Below are 23,495 nucleotides of genomic sequence, written 5' to 3'. Positions count from 1 at the left end.
CGGATTACTTGTAGGTTGTCGATTAAACTTGAGCCGGATTAAGCGACTGTTTCTCTCTGTCCGTCGTGCTGCCTACTTTGATGTGAGGTGGAAGATTGTCCATGTTGATTATTGGAATGTGGCCTAATTGCGAATGAACACTTAGCCTGGAAAGTTATCCATGTTGATTATTGGAATGTGGCCCCAACCGTGAATGTATGCTTGTTCGTGGGCTTAACCGAGAGCGCACACTCCTCCACATGTTAAGATGAGAGTGTACGCTATCTCGAAGGCCCAGGAGGGAGCGTACACTACCAGAACGCTCGGTTCGTGGCTGGTCGAGAGGTTGCTTGCCAGGATGCAGCTGGAGAGAAACTTCATCGCCTGTCTTTGTCCTACTTTAGGACACCTCGTCTGGGGCACGCTGCATCTTGGTGCACTATAGGAGCTGATTCACGAAGGTAGTCTGCTGCGTGAGGGCGCTTGTCAGTTCAATGACCTGTCAGGATAGGTGTTGTTCGTCATTTAAAGTGAAAGAGCTGGGACGGTAAACGTATGCTTGAGTTGTGGAAGTGTAGTGGACTCCGGGTAAAAAGCTTGAGCCAAGATGGGTCAGATTTGCAGAAAGGTAGGGTGAAAATACCCTTGGTTCAACCGTCGGCCTCGAAATTTGGATTTGGGCTGGTTGAACTGGTCTGAGACCATGCTGGACCGTCTTATGAGCTGCGGGAGTAGGTTGGGTGCATGGGCTTTAGGCCGCCTCGGCTTGTCCTGTATGGCCTTTAGCTGGAGTTGCATTGGGCTACAGCTTGCATTGCGGTTGGCGCCGCTTAGGCTGCCTTAGTTTGGCACTTGTGTCCAAGTGAAGGTGGTAGGTGCCAATGGCTACTGCTGAGGGCAAGCAGTTGCATGGGTCTGCACCTGCTAATGCTTGGGTTGTGGGCATCCTGCCTTAGGGTTTCCTTGCAATGAATAGAGGTTGCCCCATGGGCCATTACAGAGATGGCTGCCATTGCTGGCATGGCCACAGTACCTCATGGTGGCAAAGGAGTGGTCTTTGCAGAGGTAAGCCTCGAGGAGCGATGGCGTGGAGCCACGTTGCGTTCTCCATTGGTTGGTCCTTGTCCTTCAACGTAAGGGGTCCCATTGTTGTAGTTTTTGAATTTCCTGCCATTGTCTTCGTAGATCTACGAAGGAAGTTGAAGGTGAGAGTCTATGGATCAGAGCTCTCAATGAAAGCACGAATTTGTGGATGCGAATTTTCGCCGTCTCTTCCTTTGACGAAAATACACCTACAAAATAATAACACCTAAGATTAAGGCCAAAAACCTCACGCACCCACTATGAATGGGGGGTGGGTTCAGAAAAAAACAGGGTAAAATTGGAATTTTGTAAGAATTTGTTTTTAATGTGGGGTGTGAATAAAACTACCCTTTGATTTAGTCAAATAACCTTTGATTGCTGGAGTTAAGCCTCATGCTTCTTCCAATGTGCTCTTAGAGGAAGCACGTCTTGGCCTTATGCAAAAGTGGGACATAAAAATATTCTTGTTCAAGGGGACTCATAAATCCTTATGGATTGCACCAATGGTGTTTATTCCGTTCCTTGAAAGCTTAGATGGTTCGTTGGCTATCTATTGTTATCCATGCATGTACTCTATGCCTGCTGATTCAATAAACCACCTTATAACAATACAAAAACACAACAACAGATTAAATAAAATAAACAACGCACAAGTCAAGGAAATAACTAGAAATCCACCATTTCCAATTAACCAATCTGTTAAAAAATAGGTTCATCACACTTCTACAATAAGCAGCAAAGCAACCCTCGGAGCTCTCTCTCTCTGAATTCATGTCAAAACTCCCAACCCAATAAATCGACACCACTGATTTTCTTTTTACTCTATATACCAAAAAATGATGAGAAGAAAGGGGGAAAATTGCAGACTTAACAAAAATTTATCAATACAGCCATCAAATAACCCCCCATATAATGGCCACACAAAAATATTACACTCGGGGTGAAAGGAACCCTCGCTGGTATGCACAATGAAAACCTAAGCGATCCAAATCAACAATACCCTGTAGAAGAGAATCTCGACCTGAATAAATGGTATGCCTATACCACAGGAGACTCTTGGACACGAAAAACAAGAACAAAAATAGGAAAAATGACAACACAAACAGTCGGATCAAGGCGTATCCTTCCACAGAATGACCTGACTCACCAGACAATGACTGAAAACCAAACCCAGAATTGATGTGCCAGCTCCAGAGTTCCCCAAAATTTTGCATATTGTTGCAACTCATCAGACAACCGCTCCAAGTACTTCAAACTGAAACGTCCTTGGGGCTCACCGACAACTGTGACCACCAAAGCAACCAAATACTCTGAATGGACCGTTCTCTATATTCCCATTACTACATGAAGGGAAAAGGCAAAGAAGAGCAAGGCAAAATTGAAGCCACAACAAGTGAAGCAAAATCATGAAGCTGTGGCAGCTGCTGCCTTCTCCATCTTCTCTTTTTCAATTTCTGCTCTCCTCTGTTCAGCATGCTGTGCAACACCATTTGCAAGAGCCTGATAGTGGAAGTCCAGAGTCTGCGTAAGGCTCCGAAACCTCAACTGATCCGATGCTTGCATGCCTTCACAAGAAAAGCATAGGAAATAAGGCAACATGCCAGACATGCCATAAATTCAAAAAGTTATTAAACAGATAGCATGGGAAAGACTGTACTCATACCTTTGACCGCATCAACAAAATAGATAAAAGGGTCCACATCATCAATTGGTGACTGTAACTCCTCATCATCACTGAAATCTTCGTCCGAGTCTGAGTCATACTCATCACTAGGCCGGAAAGACTTTGACTGTAGCACCCCCAAATGATAATTAATGTTCCGTCAAAGGATGCATAGCAAGAAAGACTAAGGCGAAAAACGTGGTAAAAGAAAATATAATTACTTGAACTGAAAATAAAGAAGCTAGCGACAATCCCTCGAGGGAAGGGATGCACGGAACTATGCGCTGCATAAATTGCATGCCTAAATGGTCTTATGGGACTGTTAGGCATCTTTATTGACTTGGTACCGGGCAAGCACCAGGCTGGCCTTTCACAGCACACGTCACAAGGACTACAATAATTTAAAGGAACTGAACTTGAACAGAAGTACAGCGTCGAGAATTACCAGAAAGCCTGACTAACTTGTCACGATGTAATTTTAGTCTCATAAAGGAAAAAAGGGAAAAGAGATTCAAAATTTGGGATGAGCTAGAAGGGTGAATTGTTCAGTCAATACTAGGCATCACAAACCAGTATAAAGTGACAACACTACACATTGCGTGTTTAACTTCACCCTTAGTCTGAAAAAGATCATAAAATATAACCACCATAGGATAACAAGTATTCTCTCTAAAAAAAATTCTAATAAGAAAACAGGGCACACCTGTGCAGCTAACTTTTGAAGTTTAACACTATCAGCTTCATCACCATCCTCGGTATCAAGTCCCATTTCCTTGTCAGATCCATCACCATATTCATCATCATCATCAGTTTGGAAACCATCCATTTCATCGTCATCTTCTGGTTCTTCCTCCTTTGCAGCTTCTGCCAAAACAACATTGATAAGTCTCTAAAACTGATAATAAAAAACTTATTTATATAAGTGTGTGAGCCATGCTAAAAAAAGTTTTAAATTAAAATGTAAAAGTAACATATTTTCCTAGCTACATTGAAATGCATAAATATTCTCATTTCTAAATATAATTCACATTATAAATCTAAATATTCTCATTCATCAAATTAAATCACTGCCACACATTCCTCTCATGCTTTATTGTGGACAAGTCCAAGAAAGAAAAATAGAGGATTAAAAGATATTTAGTGCATATAAAGTACAAAAGCACACAACAAAAGAATGGAGGCCTGTATTAGTATATAATCTATATGGTTAAGGGGGAAAACATACCTGCAACTTGCTCCTTGTACGCAACCAGGAGATCGAGGGCAGCCCTGAAAACACGGCCCAACGCCTCCCCAGGCAACTGTTCAGCTGGGAGTGTCATTAATGATGTCAAACCCAGACAGCATACTTTTTTATCATGTTCCCTGCAATGAAAAACTCAATCACGCTCTACATCAAACACTTCCTCAAGGAGCAATACCAATGTGAGCATTGACATACAAGGCAGGTACGCACAGGGAAACAAACTCAGTTCATGGGGCAACACCAATGTGAAACCAAATTCACGAATTACCTCTTAAAATTGGCACGCACACCACTTTTCTTGATCTGTTGCAGCATCTGGAACCAAAGATTAAAGATCTCTGTTGCAACACCCAGCTTCTGCAATATGCTGAGTGCCAAAGCTGCATTATAGTATAGTGCATCGGCAATCTGCCAACAGGAAAGAGAAAACAATTAAAAACATATCAAGTAATCATACAAATTTGGCAAAAAAAAAAAAAAAAAGTAATCGTACAAAGGGTCCAACAGTTGTCATTATAAAATCTTTAAATGGTCAGTTTATAATGTCACATATACTAGAAAGTTCTGAACGGGTCACCATTGCTTCTGGCATTGCAGTCATACAGTAAAAGGAAAAGGCTACAACTTGCTTGTGTAGGAACTGCAGAGGAGTTGACTTTTAATTATGTCGATTTGTTAAGCAATTTTTTTAGAGACAGTAAAGCCAATGAAACATTGTCCGATGACAATTAAAAAACACTTTCTGTAGACGTCCATATTGTGAGCACAATATATATCATGTCAGATTTCAACCAACATTCAGTGACTTCACTATTTTAATGGACTAATATAAGAGTTTCTAGGTACATGATAATATAAATCCACGTTCCTATGTGGCCAAAAGCACCAATTTCATCGAACTAATTAACTGGGTCCAGGGGAAAAAATGATATGGCTAATAGCTATGATGACATAAATATTCTACAATGTTTAGTTTCCTCTAAGGCACAGATCCACTAGGCAGACATAAGACTTTAAGAGAAGATTTAAAATGAGAAATACATGAGTTGATGTCTGGCTACTTACCACTCCAATGAGAAGACATTTCAAGTATGACTTCTCTGATCGGCGTAACCGCTCAACTGTAATTCTAAGATATGGTTCAACCCATTGATCAACCTGCCCTCTGCAGTTCTGAAAAACTACTTGAATGAGCTTTGGAGCAGGCTCAATATCACTGTCTTCCATATTTTTATCCGACATGATCTGAACAGAAGAAGAAGGATGCACATCTCATCAACAAGAGCAAAGAGACCGTATTACCATAAATTTCAATCACCATAGATATTAAGGGTCTGCTTGGTTGCCATTGCAATAAATATCTATTTGACCAACTGAAACTCAATTTAGGATCTAACCATATGAAGTGACTAACTTAATTATCACATAACTCAAGCAACTCACCAAAGTCAACCACGAGCTGTCCCAATTAAGAAGATATTCGGTCTTTAGTTCTGTCCAATTGACTTTAGTGAGTTGCTTGAGTTCATGTGATAATTGAGTTAGTGTTATTATTCATGAATTGTTCCATTCAGTAGGGGTTGCTTAAATAATATAGAAATAAAGGGCACGAGTCATATCCTATATGCATTCTTTAGTCTAACAAGAATATAAGAAATTGGTAACATAGAAGTAACTCACAGCTGCAATCATATTCCAAAGGCTTTGCTGGTAGTCTGGTTCTTTACAAGCGAGGAACTGTGCAGTCCCCCTGGATATGTAGTTATCCAAAGGAACCAGAATATCTACAAAGGAACAAATAATACAAGTACATGAGTGCATAATTGCATGAACCATCAAAATTTCCAATTACGAAATGATTTTTGCTGTTTCCCCCAAATCAATTTTGTGCAATCATGTTAAGCATTAGGTACAGTGCATTGTACCATTTTACAAGTTCAAGTGTACCAAGGGCTGAACACAGATACAACCAGGTGCTGGGTTTGTTTCAATCCTAAGGTTTATTTGGATTGGATTTTTATTGTTTGCATCAAGAGAAAATGGAAGGTTACTAGTTATACGCTAACAATAGGTTCTACCCAGAATATCCTAAGTTGAGATAATTATCACAAAAATTAACAAAAGTAGAGAACATGAAGCAGGGAATCATGGAATGATACTATTTTTCATGTGCTTGTTTCATGTAAAATTGAAGTTTAAACCACAGATATTAAAATATGGGACTAACTTGGGAAGAAATCAATAGCCCATTCTGCCAATGCGTCCATCATTAATGGCCAAAGACTCCACATATCCAAAGATATTGTTGGAGAGAAAAATGTCATATATGATACGATTTCCAACACTTCTTCAAAAACCTCTGCAAGGGAAATTACAAGAGGGGTGTAGATCTGTTAGCCTTAATCAGCAATGTGTATAACACCAAGGAAAGAAATCAGGTATCTTAACCTAAGATCTTACTATTGTTTTGAACTCTAATATAACAAAGATCATTAAACTAATTTGCAAAGGTACATTGTAAGTTTCTTGAATTGCAAAATTTTTTCAAAGTAGTATAAATCAAGTTGGGCATCAGAGAAAAAAAGTTTCTTTTTCTGACTTGAGGGGATTTTAAAGGAACAAAAATACCCAAGAGTTTTTTTTTTTTTTTTTCCTATTATTAAAAACTGCCATATAAAGAATTGATGATGTTCAGGATGGAGGATACACCCATCAAGCAATGTTCTCTTTTATATAACAGTGACCTCGATCCTGGTGAAAGGAGTGAAACATTCTTTTATATAACAGTGACCTTGACCCTAGAGAAAGCAGTAAAACATACCACTTTTTGAACTGGACTAAACAGAAGTACTAGATAGTAGATATACGACACAAAGGAATACAAGTGTCATTCAAACCTTGGCCGTCAGTTGTCAACATCCTGCGCATTATAGGAAGCAAAGTCGGTTCAACTTGGACAAAAAGGTGATGAAGCCGGCTCACTGATTCAAGAATGGTGCTAATAGCACGCAAACAACCAACTGCTGCCAAAGCACCAGGGTCATCAACGTCATCATCAGCTTCAGCTGTATTCATACACCTCCAAAATGCAGCTGCCTACAAACAAGTAAACAACAGAATTATGCAAGCATATTTGAAAATGAAGCAGAAGTACTCTCAAAAAAACTGAAAAGTAAATATTACCAGATTTTGGCACAAACCAAGAGCATAAGGTGCCATTTCTTCCCCGAACTTGTCTACTATTGTCTCCAGAGTAAAGACAAGATCCTCATTCTCAACCTCATTCATGAGCTTGAAAAACTCTGCACAGAAAAATGTACACATTGGGTAAGTCTCATGATGATTGTTAATGATGCATAACAAGTTTTCTATCCACATACCATCAAGAAGCTGAGGAAGAATTGGCCGGATCTCATTCAAATCTGCACAGCATACAAAAAAAATTTACACACGGAAAAAGACTACATGAATGCAAGAGAGAGAGAGAGAGATGTAGCTATGTACCACTGCAAGCTTCAACGAAAGAGCGCAATGCAAAAACTGAGTCTACTCGAACAGGAAGTTCTGGGTCTCGCATCCCCGCAACAACACTATGCAATGCTTTACGGAAATTGTTCGAATCCGAAAATTTAATATGAGCATACTGTCCCGCGACCCAGGCTGCCTAATATTCATTTCATAATGAAGGATAAGAATGCCTTTTTAATAAAAAAATAAAAAAAAAATAAAAAATAAAAAAAAAAGGTATAATGAATACAATACATAAGAAAACTCTACAAAAGGGAAGAAGAATAAAGTACATATTATATTTAAAACTGCTGTCAAGTGTAAGAATGAATAAAAACAGAACTTCTACTCTCCTCCATTAATTTACAAAGGGTTCAATAAAACACTAAGAACACTTGCGAAAATTCAACAATGAAAACCAAAGACTATTGCACAGAAATTATCATGACTGAAGATTATTGTTATTAAGCAACAGTTGTTACTGACAAGCATCAGGAAAAGCTTTATTCCTTTTATCTTGGAATCCAATGAAGTTCATTAATACTATTATTGAAAGCTCACTCTCCCTTGCTGGACAAAGAGGCTGTCCAACATTTCACCACAAACATTTGATAATAGATTGAGGAAAAGAGGATGTTCTATGGTTCATTTAAAATCGACTTACTATTTTTACTTTGATTTTTCCAACCCATACTCCTTGCATACAGGCCCTCTCTTTCTACCAATAATTCCCACTATGGTGCACGTGCACTGTATCTATCTAATATATTTAGTCTGCGAGGGCGTACATTTCGAGTTTCTTCTAGACAAAGTTGCAAGTGATGACAGATTCCTGACTGTCGTGTAGCAAGCATGCGCCAATTTGTAAGACCAAGAGGGCTTCTTTTGAGATTGTATGGATAAAGTGAGATAAAAGATTCTTGATTATGGAAAGATCAGATATCCTTTCAAGGATCTTTAGGGTCGGTGTTCCAAGTTGATTGTAACTTAATTCTTGTACTGCTTTGGTGGTCAACCAGTCATGTAATGCTTGTTTGCATACTACCAATTCTTGGAATCTCAAGACTACCCTCTTGTCACCGTCCACCTCATTATTCATATGCAATACTTTCTTGGATGGGGGCAACAAGTCGAAAGTCTTAATAGAGATCTATAGAATACCACGGGGGTGCAACATAACCGAAAAAATACGAACAATTACTGTAAGAAATACAGAAAAGGAATTTCATGTAGCAAACCTTAGCTCTAAGATGACCAACAGGACTGCTAAACTCTGGGAATACATGTTGCACCAACATACGCTCAAGTTCAGACTTGTAGGGTTCGGTTTGTTTCAGTTTGTCGCAAAGTGCTCCAATAGCAAGAAGAGCACCATCTTTCTGTCGATACGGCTTATATTCCACTGGTGCTTCATCATACCTGCATCAGGAAATAAAAATTTTAAGAGGAAAAAAAGTCAATGTTGAATCACCAATACACACGTATCATTTTCAAAAGATCACGAAAAGCTACCTCTTAAAAATTTCCACAATGAATTGAATGAACTTATGAAGATTTTCCTTTCCACGTTTTCTAACCAACTCACTCACCAAATCCATGGAAGCCGTCCTTGGACTGTATAAGTCTTCAATGATATCTGCACCAGCAAGAAAACGAATAAACCACCAATGAACAGTTATCTTCAAGTGATAAAACAAGAGTTTGAAAACTGACCATAACCCTTCCTCACATATTCATGCGGGTCTTCATCCCAAAGCCTTAGATCATTGTCATTGAAACACATAAGGGGAAAAACAATCTCAAAAAGAAGAACATTAAGTCGAGGTTGCAGCAGATTATACATGCTATTCTTTGATATACTGCATATATAAACAAATGAAAGGAGGTTAGGCAAATCATAAGTTAATTAACACAAAAAAACAACATGGTTGTATACAGAGACTTCATATTGAAGGTTGACAGATCCAATACAACAGAAACCACTCAACAACATAAGTTTAACAAATTTTTTTCTTTAGGGATTACAACATTATTGATTAGTCACATGAAATAAGTTCACTTCAAAAACAAGGATTTCTTTCTCAGGGGAACTACATGAAAAGTCAAGTACATTTAATATTCATAGGATCACAGTAATTTTAAAATTGAAAGGAGATAATAAAATGGAAAAGTAACAATCACGTCAAACTTTCAGAATATTCATGAATAATATGCTGAACCGCATCACGGAATAGTAACAAATGAGGTGGTGCTAAGGTTCTTCAGGCTAAAAGAACCATCAGGACCTATTAGCACAGCTTTGAAGTTTTAGATAACATTATGGAACCATGCTCACAAAAATCTGGTACATCAAATATTCTAATTTTGACATGAAAAATTATCTTAGTCAAGAGATACCAGTCCTTATGGAGTTTCATTGAATTTATATTGGACAGACAAAAGCACTCAATTTTCCAAAAATATTCAGAGATGTACCACAAAACAATAATTTTACCGAAAACAAGTAACTTTTCCACATCATACATCTTAAAACCCATGCTAGACAACGCAGAGTTGAATTTAAAGCATTGTCAGAACTACTATTGTTCTCCCTTGTGCATGATTTCTCCGTGTCCAATAGATATTCATTAGACATTTGGGACCATATGAATCACAAAAAAATAATTCGGCAACACCATTTAAGTTTAGGCCACCTTACCATCGATTAAATGAAATTTAACAAAAAAGATCATTAATAAAAGAATAAATACAGCACCAGACAAACAAAATGCAGTCAAATAGAAGGGTTTAACCCATGAAAAAAAAATTGCCCACCTATTGCTTAAATACTGAAGAATGAGATTGATAACTCTGTCAGGTAAGTAGCCACCAGTTCGGATCACATTCAACAAATTTAAGTGACACTCCAGAATCTTCCCTGCATAATTCCTCTGAAACATTTGAGCAAATGCTTTGTTTTCTGGCAGTTGAATTTTTAAATCTCCAAACCTAGAAATAAAAATATTAAATGGGACAAAATGTCAGATATATGCCTAGTTCTTGTTCATTGTTAATTTGATCTAAAAGTTATTCTAAAAAAAACCCTTATCTAAATCTTTACCGAGTGTACAGCCGATTTAAAATGTGGACAGTCCATTTCTTCACTTTCCACCACCCCCATGCTTTTCTAAGATCGGGATCTGAAGGCTGGCCTTCAGAAGGAACAGGTCTCTCCAATATGTTTAAGAAAAGCATCATCCAAGCATTGAACACATTTCCATCAAATAGTTGCTTTGGAATCTCTAGCTGAAAGAGGCACCAAAAAATGATACATATAAAAGTTTGTCTAATATTAATTTATACTACTGAACAATAATCATGATTCCTTCGACCTCTATGTCCAGAACATACATATATGGATGACCAGAAAATTTTACAGATAAGCTTGATCAAATCTGCTACTTCAAGTGATGGGTTGGGTATTTGGACAAGCCTGTTGAATATATTAAGCAGAGGTGGAAATGTCTCCTCAACGATGCGATAAACTGGTGTCCTCTCCTCATCAGTTTTGAACCTAAGATTTAAAATAACAAGTTAAACTTCGGAAGATACATATTACACAAATATAGAAACGTAAGGCTTTCTGAAAGTTATTTCAACACTTGGAAATACTAGAAAGATGACAACTTAATCAAAACAACAATTGTCTATGAAGATGCCATGTTGCGTAAAACTACAGATCATTTTGAAGGTTTATACTTACAGACGCACAGTGGGTTCAAGTCTCAACTACCCATTACACAAACTAGGTTAAGAATACAACTTCAACATAGAAATAATTAAAAAAAAGCTTAAAAAGTGAGAACTTGTGAATTTTTCAGCAGTTCTGATCTGCATAGCAAGTATTAGAATTCTGCACTGCATAAAATATATGCAACTTTGATACTCATTCTATTCATTTTGAGCGAATCAAATTAGCAATATAAACTGCGGGTGCGTGTAAAACAATAGAAAAAGAAATATAATAGAGAAGTAATGATATAGTAACTTGATACTGTACTTCATAAAGGTGATGACATTGATCATATTTATAGTCTTGATGATGTAATGAAAGCTGAATTAGTATTTAGTAGTGATAGGCAATGCTCTGAATTTGGAATGAAATAATATTGGCCTACAGATATACATAAACCCTAACCAACATGCACGCGTAATCCTATATTTTAATTTGGGTGGACTGAATCAACCCCACACTTTCACCACTGCAATGACAATTTCACAATGTCCGATAGTCAGTTTGCATGTCTAGATACATGAATAGACCACACACACACACACACACCCACACACACACACACACACACACACACAAAGATGGTTACAAGCACAAAAGGGTATTTATAAAATCTATTCAACATGTAAGTTGTAACTTGTAACTAAGTAAATTTGGGGAAATTTGAATCCTATAGTTTTCCAATGAATAGTAGATAGGAAGCACTTCATATAAGAGAACATATGTCGTCAATTATATAAGTCAGACTCACAAACCAACTACAGATTCAAAATCATTAGCATGCATCAGATATAAAACTAGCTAGGCTTGTAGCTTTAGCAGAAGGCAATGCAGCTGTACATAATAGCCACTATTCTAGGAATTATTTTAAAATTAGCACAAATAACATAGCGTACTCATATTTTCTAGAGAGAATCCGCAAAACAAACAAAGCTCCATAGACTTGTTGATCTTGTAAGTTATGCTTCACCCAGTCTAAAAGGCGTGGCCACTGCTCAGGGTAATCAGCATGAATAATTGTCTTCAGGCACTCACCTAGCTGTACCCTGTACAACATGACATTTGAAATTTGACATTGCCAGCAAATAAGAAGAAAAACAAAACATTATTACACAACACATAAAATTATAAAAAGCTAACAAACTAAAACTACTGAGAATGTTTATGTCTGCATTCGCAGCCATAGTGGTTTCATCTACCTAGCTATGCACACATCTCAACTAAAGTAACTGAAAACAGTGAACAAAATAGCAAGTACCTTAACAATGGGGGAACCTGTGTGACAAAGACTAAAATGTGATCCCTCACGACGTCTTTATCACTCTGTGATATCTTCTGCTGCTCATCTACATCAACACGCAAAGAATAAGCAACTGCCAACTGGAATCACCAGTGGGCTTTCGATACTAGATAAATTCTACACAATCATTGAATACCAGGATCAAGAGGTGACCAGTTCTTGGCAATGAAATTCTTGAAATGGATGCTGCCAACTTGCCGCACAGCCATGTCACAATTGCTGTCCACTATAATTTGCAACATTCTCACCAAATGCTGTGGTGTATACTGAAACTGCAATAAACAAAAACCCCATATTGACGACTCCGTCAAAGGAAATAAAGTTGTAAGTTAGAAGAAAAAAAACCTCCTCAACCATCCACTTGTCATGTTCTAGTTGATATTTAGTAGTGAAATTTCGTTGGAGAGACTAAAAAAAAGAGTTTTTCCAAATATTGGGATTGAAGTGTATCCATTAATATTATAATACGGAAAAAAGAAGAAAACCGAAAGACACACACAAAGAAAGTCAACCACAAAAACAAGTAAAGCTATCAAATTGCACAATCAAGGTCATATCCAACCATAAAAAGCCCAATTTTGCATCAAAATTACCACCACTTAATAAAAAAAAAATGGCGAAACAGCTTCGGTACAAGGCATTGCTGAACGAATTTAAGCAAACCGAAGGATGTATGCACCTGATTGAGGCTCTGCTCGGCGGCGTTGCGCTCATCGGGATTGGTACTGAGAGCAGCCTGTAGTATCACAGCGACGCTAGGAAGATCCATAGCTGACGATCGGAGCTCCAATTCGGATCAAAACTCGACGATCGGAATTTGATGCGAATCAATCCAAAACCCACGAAGGGGAAAAGGCATATGATTGCGAATGGAATTGGGAGGAGGGAGAGACAGTAGTGACTACTTGCTAGGGTTTTTAGACAAAAGTTGAGGAGAGAGACAGCTAGGGACTGTGTTGCTATTTAAAGCACTAGGGTTTACGGTTGTTGAACTAATATCGTTTCTGGAGGAGGGGTCACATACCAAAATATGAAAATGGTATTTGATTTAGGGTAGTGTTTGTAGATGCAAATTTTCATCTTCTTCTTGGATAAAATTGGACTTACAAAACAACTAAGATGGGTCAAGGTCAAAAGCCTCACACGTTCATGATGGATGGGGGCTTTAGCCGAAGAACCTCCAATGCCAAAGTTAAAATTTTGAGAGAAAAATGTTTGAAAAATTTAAAGAATTTTGCAAGAAAGTACGAATTGAGTTTTGGAGAAAATGAGATGATACTTATAGAGGCATGGCCGGCCCTTTGGGAGGATGGGGACTGGCCACTTAGATGGTTTTTTTCGGTGAGATTCATGATTTGTTAGCTAATTAATAAATTAATTGGATAATAAATCAATTAACTAGCTAATTAATATAATTAGAAATGAATGATTTGAGGGTTACCTTGTGAAGAAGATTTGATGAGAATTGATAAAATAGGTTTTGAGAGCAGTTCCACTGGGGAACTGATAAGCCAGCACCCAGCCAAAAAAATGGCCCGGCACCCAGGCTTTCCCCTCCAACCCAGCAGATAGGCTGGCACTCAGCCTAAGCCAGGCAAGAGACTGGCTCAAAATTGACAGACCCAAATGCCGGGCTATCTGACATCAGCCGGGCCAACCGTGACAACCTCCGATTCCAACAGAACAATGATAAACAAACCCAGAAAGCAACCCGGCAAACCAAGAAAAACCCATATCACAATTTGCAATACCAAGCTCAAGAAATTAATTTTCTAAAAAATTGGATAGAAAAAGGCCACCTTCCAATAGAACCCATGAGGAAAAACTGGTTTTTGTGAGATTTGTTGGCTGTTTGGTTGATTTTCCGGGAAAAACCAGCTGAGGATGGAAAAGGTGGGTCGAGGAACCTTACTGCTGCTGCAGTGTTTCATTTTTTTGTGGGGAAGACCGGAAGAGCTCCTTAAATCCGAATGGGGGGAGAGAGAGAGAGAGAGAGAGATGCAGAGGGAGGTTCCAGGGAACGGCGCGACAGGTGAGGTTTTGAGGGGGAGTGGGAGTGATGGATTGGGGTTTAATAAAATTGATAATATTTTAATAAATTAAATTATTATTTTATAATAAAAATTAATAATATTTTATTAAAATTGACTAGGCTATTAAGTTTTAGGGGTGGAGATGCTCTTGGCCTATTACTGTTTATTGGGGTCTATCACTGTTCACTGAGTGAATAAATGCGCTAGGTGCTGGCGCAAAGTCTTTAGGAGTGGAATTGCTCTGAATAAATACCTATTTTGGGCTCTTTTGACTTGATTGATGGATGATTGCCGACTACTTGAGCGTAGAAATCTCGGTGTGCCTCGAGGGTAACTTTGTCCTCTTGACCTAAAAATCCACTTGTCGCCTCCATATTCTTCTTGATTATTTTTGTGCTCCACAAATGCCCCCACACCTGTTAGGTTGCTTGCGGGAAGAGGCAGCAGGTGTAGTGATCTTCTTGCTTTAGGAAACATATGATTGTTTCCTATTTTGATGTAGATTCCCTCTTTAATTGGAAATTAGATCCTTCTAGGAAAGGGAAATAAATCACTTCTAAAGTCTATTTAAGTCTACCTTAAGTAGATGATTAAATCAACTTTAGAAAGCAATTTATTCTACCCTACAAGAGAGAGAAAGTTGGAAGATATTTGTTCCCCCTCCCTGTGCAAAGGATCGTCTTTCGTTGCTTTCTTCATCTTCTCCGCACCGCATCGAGGTAAGAAAAATTTAATTTTCGTTATCTTCTTCTTAGATAATGCTGTTGCGGGGCAGCCGTAGGGGTGGTGCGCCATGTCGGCTAGCAAGGGCGAGAAGTCGGCTCGGCATGGGTCGAGAATGTGTTGTGGCAGGGACCATTGCTTGGGATGCTTGGCTTGGCGAAAGCCAAGGGCAGTTCGTGCGATTGGGGCCTCGGATTGAGGAGTTAGGGTGCAGTGCTAGGCGAGCCGCATGGCTCATGTCCTTTGGGCTTTTGGACCTAATGTTGGCCAAGCCGACAATTGAGAAAAATGAGGAGGTCGCGAGCCTCATGGGCTGCTGGAATGCTGGGCATGCAGGCCTCCTGCTTATTGGTCTAAGAGAAAAAAATGAGGGAAAAACCAGTATGGGTTGAGCTCCATTACTGAGTACTGTGAATAGAGTTGGCTGCTTAGTCCTCTTCACCAGGAGAAAAGTGGGCTGCTCACGAGAAAGGAGGTAAAGAAGATCAAGGCGGATGCATTGGCTCGTTTGATCGCTGTCATTGAGCCTATTGTGAATAAAGGTGGAAGGAAGAGATTTTACCCACCTACTCAAGAGATGCCGTTGAGAAAAAACTGAAGACTTCCTCCACTGCTCGTGAAGGTCCAGCCTGCTGCCGAAAGGCCTGTGATTGACATGACTTTTTTCAATGGGAAAAAAAATAAGGTTGCTAGATCTGAGCCTGTGGCACCTGCCATGTCAAGAATGGCTAGTACGATTGTTGATGTAATTGCTCAACGTAGAGGTCCTGTCATGCCCGTAGTGTCGAAATCTATACCAAGACGTCCGTTGGGAGCTAAGTCCAGTTCACCTTTGGAGAGGCTTGCTATTATGAAGAGCGATAAGGTAGACTCTGCTGCTAAAGTGGCGCCCTGGCCCACTTCTCCTGCTGTTAAGATTGATTTGCCTGCTGGGAAGGAAAAGAATGCTCGCGTGGGCAGCTGTGAGAAATCCACTAATCCTGCTTCTGGGGAGGCTGTTGAGATCTGTGCGCTTTTGAAACCAGATCTACTTGAAGACATGGATGCTTGTGCCAAGTTTGTCGATGGCCTTAAAGGGGTTGTTTGCCCAAGTTCCTTTGCGAAACATACGACCGAGTATAGGAAGATTGCCCTACTTGCCATGATGCAGAAGACGGCTATTCTGGTAGCCGAGTCTATGCTTCTTGACCAAAAGGATACCAAGGCTGCCAAAGAGGTGGCAAAGGCTGTGTTGGCCGAAGCTTATTCTTGTGTTGAGAAGATTAAGAGGTTGGAATTTGAGCTCGTCAATTTGAAGGGGTTTCATGCCTCTACCCTCATTTCTCTGCAACTTGAGACCGTTTGCCAAGAGATTGTTGACTTGAAGACTAGGCTTGACGCGATCTAAGTTAAGTATGAAAATGCAGAGAAAGAGATCGGGTGTTACATACCTTAGATTCAAGATCTTGAGCGTGCCGTTTCTGAGCTTCGTTTCACTACTTAGGCAAAGGATGAAGAGTTGATTGCTACTTATAACCAAGTAATCCACTTTAAGAAGGTCGTTGATAGGCTTGAACCCCAAGTGTTAGAACTCCAAGATGTGTTGGAGATTAACAAAAGTTTGAAGAAAGAAGTGGATGAGGTGCAGCACTTCCGTACGGCCAAAAGGTAAAAAGGTTGGGTTCGAGGCTCCATTTGTTCAGAGTCAGGCTGATTTCTACAAGTTGGGTTATGTAGATAATCTCTTTGGTAGGCCGTTTGACTTTGAGTTTGCTGGGAGAGACTTCGAAACCTTTTCTATTTCTCCAGAAGACTTGCTTGCCTTTAATTTTGAGGCCTCTATTGGTGAAGTAGTCAAAGAAGTTGGTGCAACCAGGGATGAAGCACTAGATGGTGTCGTTGCTGAGGGTGCCGCGACTGCTGAAGGTGTGGCGACCGAGTAGTTGTGAAGCGTTTAAACTATTGAGGAGTAATCTTCTATGTAGGCTTTAGGATTTTCTTTGTTTTCCTTGTTGTTTTTGCTTTGCTTGAACTCTTTCAGTCTTTACTAATTGTTTATCAATTTTGCTAGAAAATTTAATAAACTTGCTTCCTTCGTTTTTCCCCATTTTTGCTTCTTTTGCACATGCCCTAACCAGTGGCAGGCGTGTTACTTTTCTATAAAGACAGGCCCGCGTAGCCTATGCAGTCGTAGGTGTTGGTGTAGAACTTTGCAAAGTTGTTAGCTATAAGGGCGGCAGCTGGACGCCTTACTTACAGAAGCAGACAAGTTCGCGTGACCACTAGGCTGTTAACATTGGCTTTCTCCAATTCCGTAGGTTGCGTAACAAGTATCACAATACTTTAGGACTTGGTGTAGTCGTTCTGGTCTTAGCAGAGGGGAAGCTTATCGACTACGTAGCATGTTGGCAGTGGATAAAGCTTTGTATATTCACGTTAGCTTGTTTACAAAAATGTGTTGTTATATAAGTCTAGCGCGGCTTAACTGCTCGAAGGGCAAGCTATATGTAGTCTTCCAGAAATCGTAGGCTACCTTAGTGCACTCGGTAGTAGCTTTAGGGTTCCAGGGTAGCTGTCCATAGGGCGTATTGCATAATGTGCCTCATCTATCTCCGAGGCCCGATTCCCTACAGATTAGGCCAAGAGACCTAAAATCCTTCAGTTAGGTAAGCCTTGAAAAAGACCATTGTGGCTACTTCTAGGCATCCAGCACAAGCCATTATGCACCTAGTTATACCAGGGCAGCCTGACTCATCCATGTCTAGATATTCGGAGTATAAGTTTATCCTCTCGCCTTGGAGAGCAGACGCATGTGAGTGTAGGGGAATTGGTTTACCCTTTCACACTGGAGAGCAATTAGTTTATCCTTTCGCACTAGAGAGCAGACCTAGATGGGTGTCGGGGAATTGGTTTACCCTATCGCACTGCAGTGCATGATTGGTCCTTCGGAGGGCGCAATTCCTACGATGAGTCCCTAAGAATGGCGTGGTTTTCTTTTGAAGTGCAGGAATGATCAGTTGTTGTAAGCATGCAGCCGAGCCAAGTTGTAGATTACTTATGAATTCCTGATTGAAAAATGAATGAAACGAACGAGAACTTAGCTGTAAGGTAGGAACTGCATAACAACTGGATAGTCCTCAGTTTGCGATGTGGTGCCCGTCGAGCTGCTTGAATCTTCGGGCTTTGATGTGGTAGGAGGTCACACATGGTACTTCCTCATATTGTATGTGTTCCACTGCTTTTTGATCTCTTTGTCATTCATGGTGGTGAAGGTGTAATTACCCTTGCCGCCTACTTTGCTGATCTTGTATGGACCTTCCCAAATAGGATATCTTTTTTAAGCTTTCTCTGTGTGCAATGATGAAGGCTTTTCTTAAGGCTAGATCTTCGGGTTGGAACTACCGAATCTTGACCCTTTTGTTGTAGCTAGAGATGAGCTGCTGCTGGTAGGCTGTGATGCAGGTGATGATCTGTTCGCATTTCTCCTCTACCAGGTTTAAGCCTGTGGCCATCTCCTTATTGTTATGCTTAATGCTTGGAAGTAGAGTGCTGATACTTGGCACAATGACATTTAGGAAGAATGATTACTTCTGAACCAAATGCCAAAGAGAAAATAGTCTCACCGGTTGCTAGTCTTTTGGTGGTGCGATATGCCCATAGACATCCAGCGAGTTCGTCAGGTCATTTTCCCTTATTGTCGGATAGGGACTTGAAGCAATCGAGGATCATCTTGTTGGATGCTTTGGCCTGCCCATTGCTTTGAGGATATCTTGGCGTGGACATGTGCTGCTTGAAGCCATACTTTTGGAAGAACTTCACCAAATCTTTGCCCATGAATTGCATGCCATTGTCAGTGACGATGGACTAAGGAATGCCAAATCAGCAAATGATGTTCCTTCATATGAAACGCTCTATGTCTGTCTAAGTCATGGTTGTTATAGGCTCTGCTTCTACCTATTTAGTGAAGTAATCGATTGCCATGATCATCATGCCTCTACCCCCAGTAGCCGGTGGCATTAGCCCACTGCATGAACGACCAAGGACTTATCTGCGAGTGTAGTTTGCTGGCAGGTAGTGCTGGTACCGACTTGTAGCATTGGCAACGATTACACTTTTGTATGAATTCCTTAGCGTCTTGGTGCATGGTAGGTCAGTAGTAGCCTGCGTTAAGAGCCCTCTGTGCTAAGGATTGGCCTCTGGAGTGATTTCCACAAACACCTTCGTGGATTGAGCTTAGAACCTTTAGGTTGTCGGGATGCACTAGGCAGCGGAGATGTGGTTCAGTGTAGGATCTTCGGGTGAGAATGTCGTTCCACATGTAATAATGTGCTGACTTTATTTAGAGCTTTCTAGACTCCAACCTTTCCGTAGAGAGTGTGTTATTGACCAGGTAGTCTATAATAGAACTTTGCCAGTTTGGAGTTGTACTAACTTGTGAAACTTCGGCTGTCGGCTTCGCCTTTATGCTTGGCTTGTCTAGATATTCCACTGGGATAAAGCGTTTGAGTTGGTGGTCAAGGACAGAGCTTAGGCTGGCTGATGCATCCGCGTGGGCATTGTCTGCCCGCAGAACTTGAGTGAGGGTGTAAGTCTGAAATGCCTCAAGTCACTTGTGTACTTTCTCTAAATATTGCGTCGTCCTTGGATGTTTTGTAATGTACTCCCCAGTAGTCTGGTTGGTGATTAGCTGGAAAGCAGAATGAATTGTAAGCTTTTTCACTGCCAAGTCTTTTGCCATTCGGAGGCCTGCTAATAGGGCTTCGTACTTTACTTTGTTGTTGGATACCTTGAAGCCTAGAGTAATCGCCTGCTCGAGCATCGAATCGTTTAGGGTGACAAAAAACTATGCCAGCTTCCGAGCCTTTGTAGTTTGATGCGTCGTCGATGTGCAAATGCCAGAAGTCTCCATCGAGCGAAGTAGGTATAACTAGGGCGTGCTCGGCTGCCTTTGAAGCGTCATTGGGTCGCTCTGTTGTGTCGCCTAGGCTAGGCATAAAAGTGCGGTAGGGAGCTGTGGAGCTGGGACCATGTTACATGCAATAGGAGATGCTCAACTGCCGGTATTGGGCAACTCTAAAGATGAATTATGGAGCAAGGGTCGGCTATTTAAATGCGCAGCAGGAGGTGATGCTCAACTTGCTGGTACATGTTGTTCCTATGTAAAACCTTTTGGGGTGATAAGGACAAAACTTGCTTTCGAGTGTCCTTCCAGTGTTCATCTACCTTTGGCATGCCTTTTGAGCTGAGTTGTTGCATTCGTCAAAAAACTTTGCCCCGCCAGTGCCTGCAACTTTATCGTCCTGCGTTTGGATTGGGCGGAATAGTGCATCATGAGGATGACTGCGTGCGTCTGAAGATATAACTTGAGCTTCCGGGTTGCAACAATTGTGGCCAAAGTTAGCTTTTGAATTTATGGTAGCTGGTTTCAGCATCGATGAAAGCTTTTAAATTGTAGAATACAGGTAGTTGGGCCCTCAGCACTTCTCATATAAGGGTAGAGTTTATTGCTGCTTTAGATGCGGCTGCTCATCCAGTCAGACCTTGAATCTCCTTCAGAGTAGTGGGGGACTTCATATTCAAGATCGCTTGGATTTCCCTTGAATGTGCATCGGCAAACCTTGTCCCAAAGTGCATGCTTCTCTGCCAAAGCGAAAAAGTCTGCTAAAGTTAGATCTTCTTTCATGATCAATTCTTCGAACAACGGATAGTCTACCGGGAGTCCTTTTTGGAAGGTTGCTCTAGCTATTGAGTCATTGCATGCAACTATCTTTGCATTCTCTATTTTGAACCTTTCACATAGTCGTGAAACGACTCCTTTAGGTTCTTTTTGACGTTGAACAAGTGGTAGGACTTTTTCTTGATTGAGTGATAGGATGAATATTCTTTGGTGAATACCAAAAAAAATTCGTCGAAACTCTAGATAGATTATGGTGGCATAGTGCAGAACCAATCTTGCGCCTCACCTTGTAGAGTGATGGCGAATATCTTGCATACGAGATCGTCGTTGTTTCGATTAAGGATCATTGGGTTTCGGTAGTGTGTTAGGTGTCTATTCGGGTTTCCATCCCCTTTGAAGGATGTGAAATTTAACATGCTGAACTTGCATGGAAGCTCTGCCTTCTCGATCTCGTCTGTGAAGGGTGACCTGCTTATGTTAGTCATGTCCCATTGTAATGCCTCGTTAGTGACCTTGTTGCGTTGGAAATCGCGTAATTGCTTGGTTATGAGCCTTACTACTTCTTCCTGAATTTGCCTTTGTTAGGGGTAACGAAGCTCTCGGCTACTCTTGGTAGTGACCTACTGGTCTATGCTGTGGCTATGATACATGTGGTTCATTCTTAGTAAGCGAGGGAATTCTTCGCAGGCTGCTGGTTGGGCTTGAGCTGGACTGAGTGACTGCTTCTTTCCGTCCTTCATGCTGCTTACTAGGATGTAAGATGGAAGATGCTCCTTGCGGGCCTAACCACGAATGAACACTTCGCCTGGAAGGTTGCTCATGTGGACTATCGGAATGTGGCCCCAATCGTGAATGTATGCTCATCCTTGGGCCTAGTCGAGAGTGTACACTCCTCGGCGCGTTAAAACAGGAGTATACGCAATCTCAAGGGCCCTATCGGAAGTGTACATTGCCCGAATGCTCCGTACGTGGCCGATCCAGTGGCAACTTGCCAGGACGCTGCTGGAGAGCGTCTTTGTTTGCCTTTGTCCTACTTTGGGACACCTCGTCTGGGGCACGTTGCATCTTGGTGAGCTGCAAGAGCTGATTCACCAAAGTCGTCTGCTTGACAAAGGCGCTCGTCAATTCTATGACAAGTCGAGACAAGTGTTGTTCTCTATTTGGGTTGGAAGAGCTTGGAAGGAATGCGTCTTCTTGAGCAGCGGAAGTGTGGGAGACTTCGTGCTCGAGATTTGAGTTGGGAAATGCCAAATCCGTTGAGAAATGTGGTGAAAATGCCCCCGATTTAATCGTAGGCCCAAAAATTTGAAGCCGGGACGATTGAACTAATCTTGGACCGATTTGGTTTGCTTGGAAGGCCATGGGAACAAGCTGGGCCACTGGAGCAGGTTGGGCCATGAGAGTAGGCTGCTCGGCATGTGGTGTAAGTGGGTGTGAGGCTAAGGCTTGGCTCGGCAACGCGTTGGGTTTGCGTCGGGCTTGAGTGGCTCGGGCCGTCTTGCCTTGGGCTTGGGCTCGTGTGGGCTTGAATGGCACGACTTAGGCCGTGGTTATGGCGCTGTGGGCCTTGCTGAGGGTGGTTGTCGTGGTGCCTGGTGAGGGTAGTGCCGCTCCATTCATCGTTGTGTTGGGCCTCGTAGATCGCCGTAGTCTTAATCCTTGAACGTTAGAATTTCCGTTCATCAAGGTTTCCAAATCTCTTGCCATTGTACTTTTCTTTTAAGTTTTATTGAAGAATTTTTAAAAATAAAAATTCCAAGAATAAGAATGTATGAAAAATCTACAAGTGAATTAAAAAAACGAAAAACCTTGAATGCGAGAGTCTTTTACGAGCGTTTGATCAAGACTCTCAATGAAAGCACCAATTGTGGATGCAAATTTCCGTCTTCTTCTTCTTGGACAAAATTGCACCTATAAAACAAATAACACCTTAGGTCAAGGCTAAGAGCCTCACACGCCCACGATGAATGTGGGGGCTTTGGCCGAAGAATCTCCGATGCCAAAGTTAGAATTTTCAGGGAAAAGTGTTTGGATAATTTAGAGAATTTTGCAAGAGAGTTCGAATTGAGTTTTGGAGAAAATGAGATGGTATTTATAGGGGTGTGGCTGGCCTTTTTGGGAGGATGGGGACTGGCCACTTGGATGGTTTTTTTCAGTGAGATTCATGATTTGTTAGCTAATTAATCAATTAATTAGGTAATAAATCAATTAATTAGCTAATTAATATAATTCGAAAGGAATGATTTGGGGGTTACCTTGTGGAGAATATTTGATGATGATGAATGAAATAGGTTTTGAATAAATACCTATTTTGGGCAGTTTTGACTTGATTGAGGGATGATTGCCCACTTCTTGCGCATAGAAATCCCAGTGTGCCTCGAGGGTAATTTTGTCCTTTTAACCCAAAAATCCACGTGTGTCCTTCATATTCTTCTTGATTATTTTTGGCTCCACAATATTCACACTCATTTTTACTTTTCACACTTTTTTTAATTTTCGTCAGTTAGATCGAATGAATTGATGAAGATTAATA

At 40.7% G+C, this 23,495-nt stretch overlaps 1 protein-coding gene and 1 pseudogene across 2 annotated transcripts; one reads left to right on the top strand and one right to left on the bottom strand.

Annotated features, from left to right (window-relative positions):
- Window positions 1–1,725: 1,725 nt before the first annotated feature.
- Window positions 1,726–13,544, bottom strand: LOC137737006 (importin beta-like SAD2). Of its 2 annotated transcripts, none has more exons than XM_068476346.2 (22): window positions 13,230–13,544; window positions 12,687–12,822; window positions 12,509–12,596; window positions 12,147–12,296; window positions 10,869–11,031; window positions 10,579–10,763; window positions 10,293–10,466; window positions 9,192–9,337; window positions 8,991–9,114; window positions 8,717–8,897; window positions 7,476–7,635; window positions 7,352–7,393; window positions 7,155–7,273; window positions 6,869–7,067; window positions 6,199–6,330; window positions 5,652–5,755; window positions 5,037–5,216; window positions 4,240–4,379; window positions 3,951–4,090; window positions 3,429–3,589; window positions 2,726–2,852; window positions 1,726–2,627 (listed from the first exon to the last, which is right to left on the bottom strand). In XM_068476346.2, the coding sequence occupies exons 1-22, from the start codon at window positions 13,317–13,319 to the stop codon at window positions 2,467–2,469; spliced, it is 3,102 nt and encodes a 1,033-aa protein (XP_068332447.2). In that variant the 5' UTR covers window positions 13,320–13,544; the 3' UTR covers window positions 1,726–2,466. The 2 variants fall into 2 exon arrangements, with proteins under 2 accessions (XP_068332447.2, XP_088539120.1); XM_088682994.1 differs by having other exon boundaries at window positions 3,429–3,586; window positions 13,230–13,520.
- A 2,801-nt stretch (window positions 13,545–16,345) lies between these two features.
- Window positions 16,346–17,228, top strand: LOC148691591 (uncharacterized; annotated as a pseudogene).
- The last annotated feature ends 6,267 nt before the right edge of the window (window positions 17,229–23,495 follow it).

Source organism: Pyrus communis, chromosome 13 (genome assembly GCF_041283825.1).
Source record: "Pyrus communis isolate YQ-2024b chromosome 13, ASM4128382v1, whole genome shotgun sequence".
NCBI classification, from domain to species: domain Eukaryota; kingdom Viridiplantae; phylum Streptophyta; class Magnoliopsida; order Rosales; family Rosaceae; genus Pyrus; species Pyrus communis.
Note: the sequence above shows the minus strand (reverse complement) of the source record. Positions and strands in the feature narration are given on the sequence as shown.

Excerpts from the sequence above, each read along its gene's own strand:
- LOC137737006 (XM_068476346.2), bottom strand. The coding sequence starts at position 13,319 with ATGGATCTTCCTAGCGTCGCTGTGATACTACAGGCTGCTCTCAGTACC. Across the intron at positions 12,297-12,508 it reads CAGGTTCCCCCATTGTTAAG|GGTACAGCTAGGTGAGTGCC; the intron begins GTACTTGCTATT and ends CATGTTGTACAG. Across the intron at positions 9,115-9,191 it reads ATATGTGAGGAAGGGTTATG|ATATCATTGAAGACTTATAC; the intron begins GTCAGTTTTCAA and ends TTGCTGGTGCAG.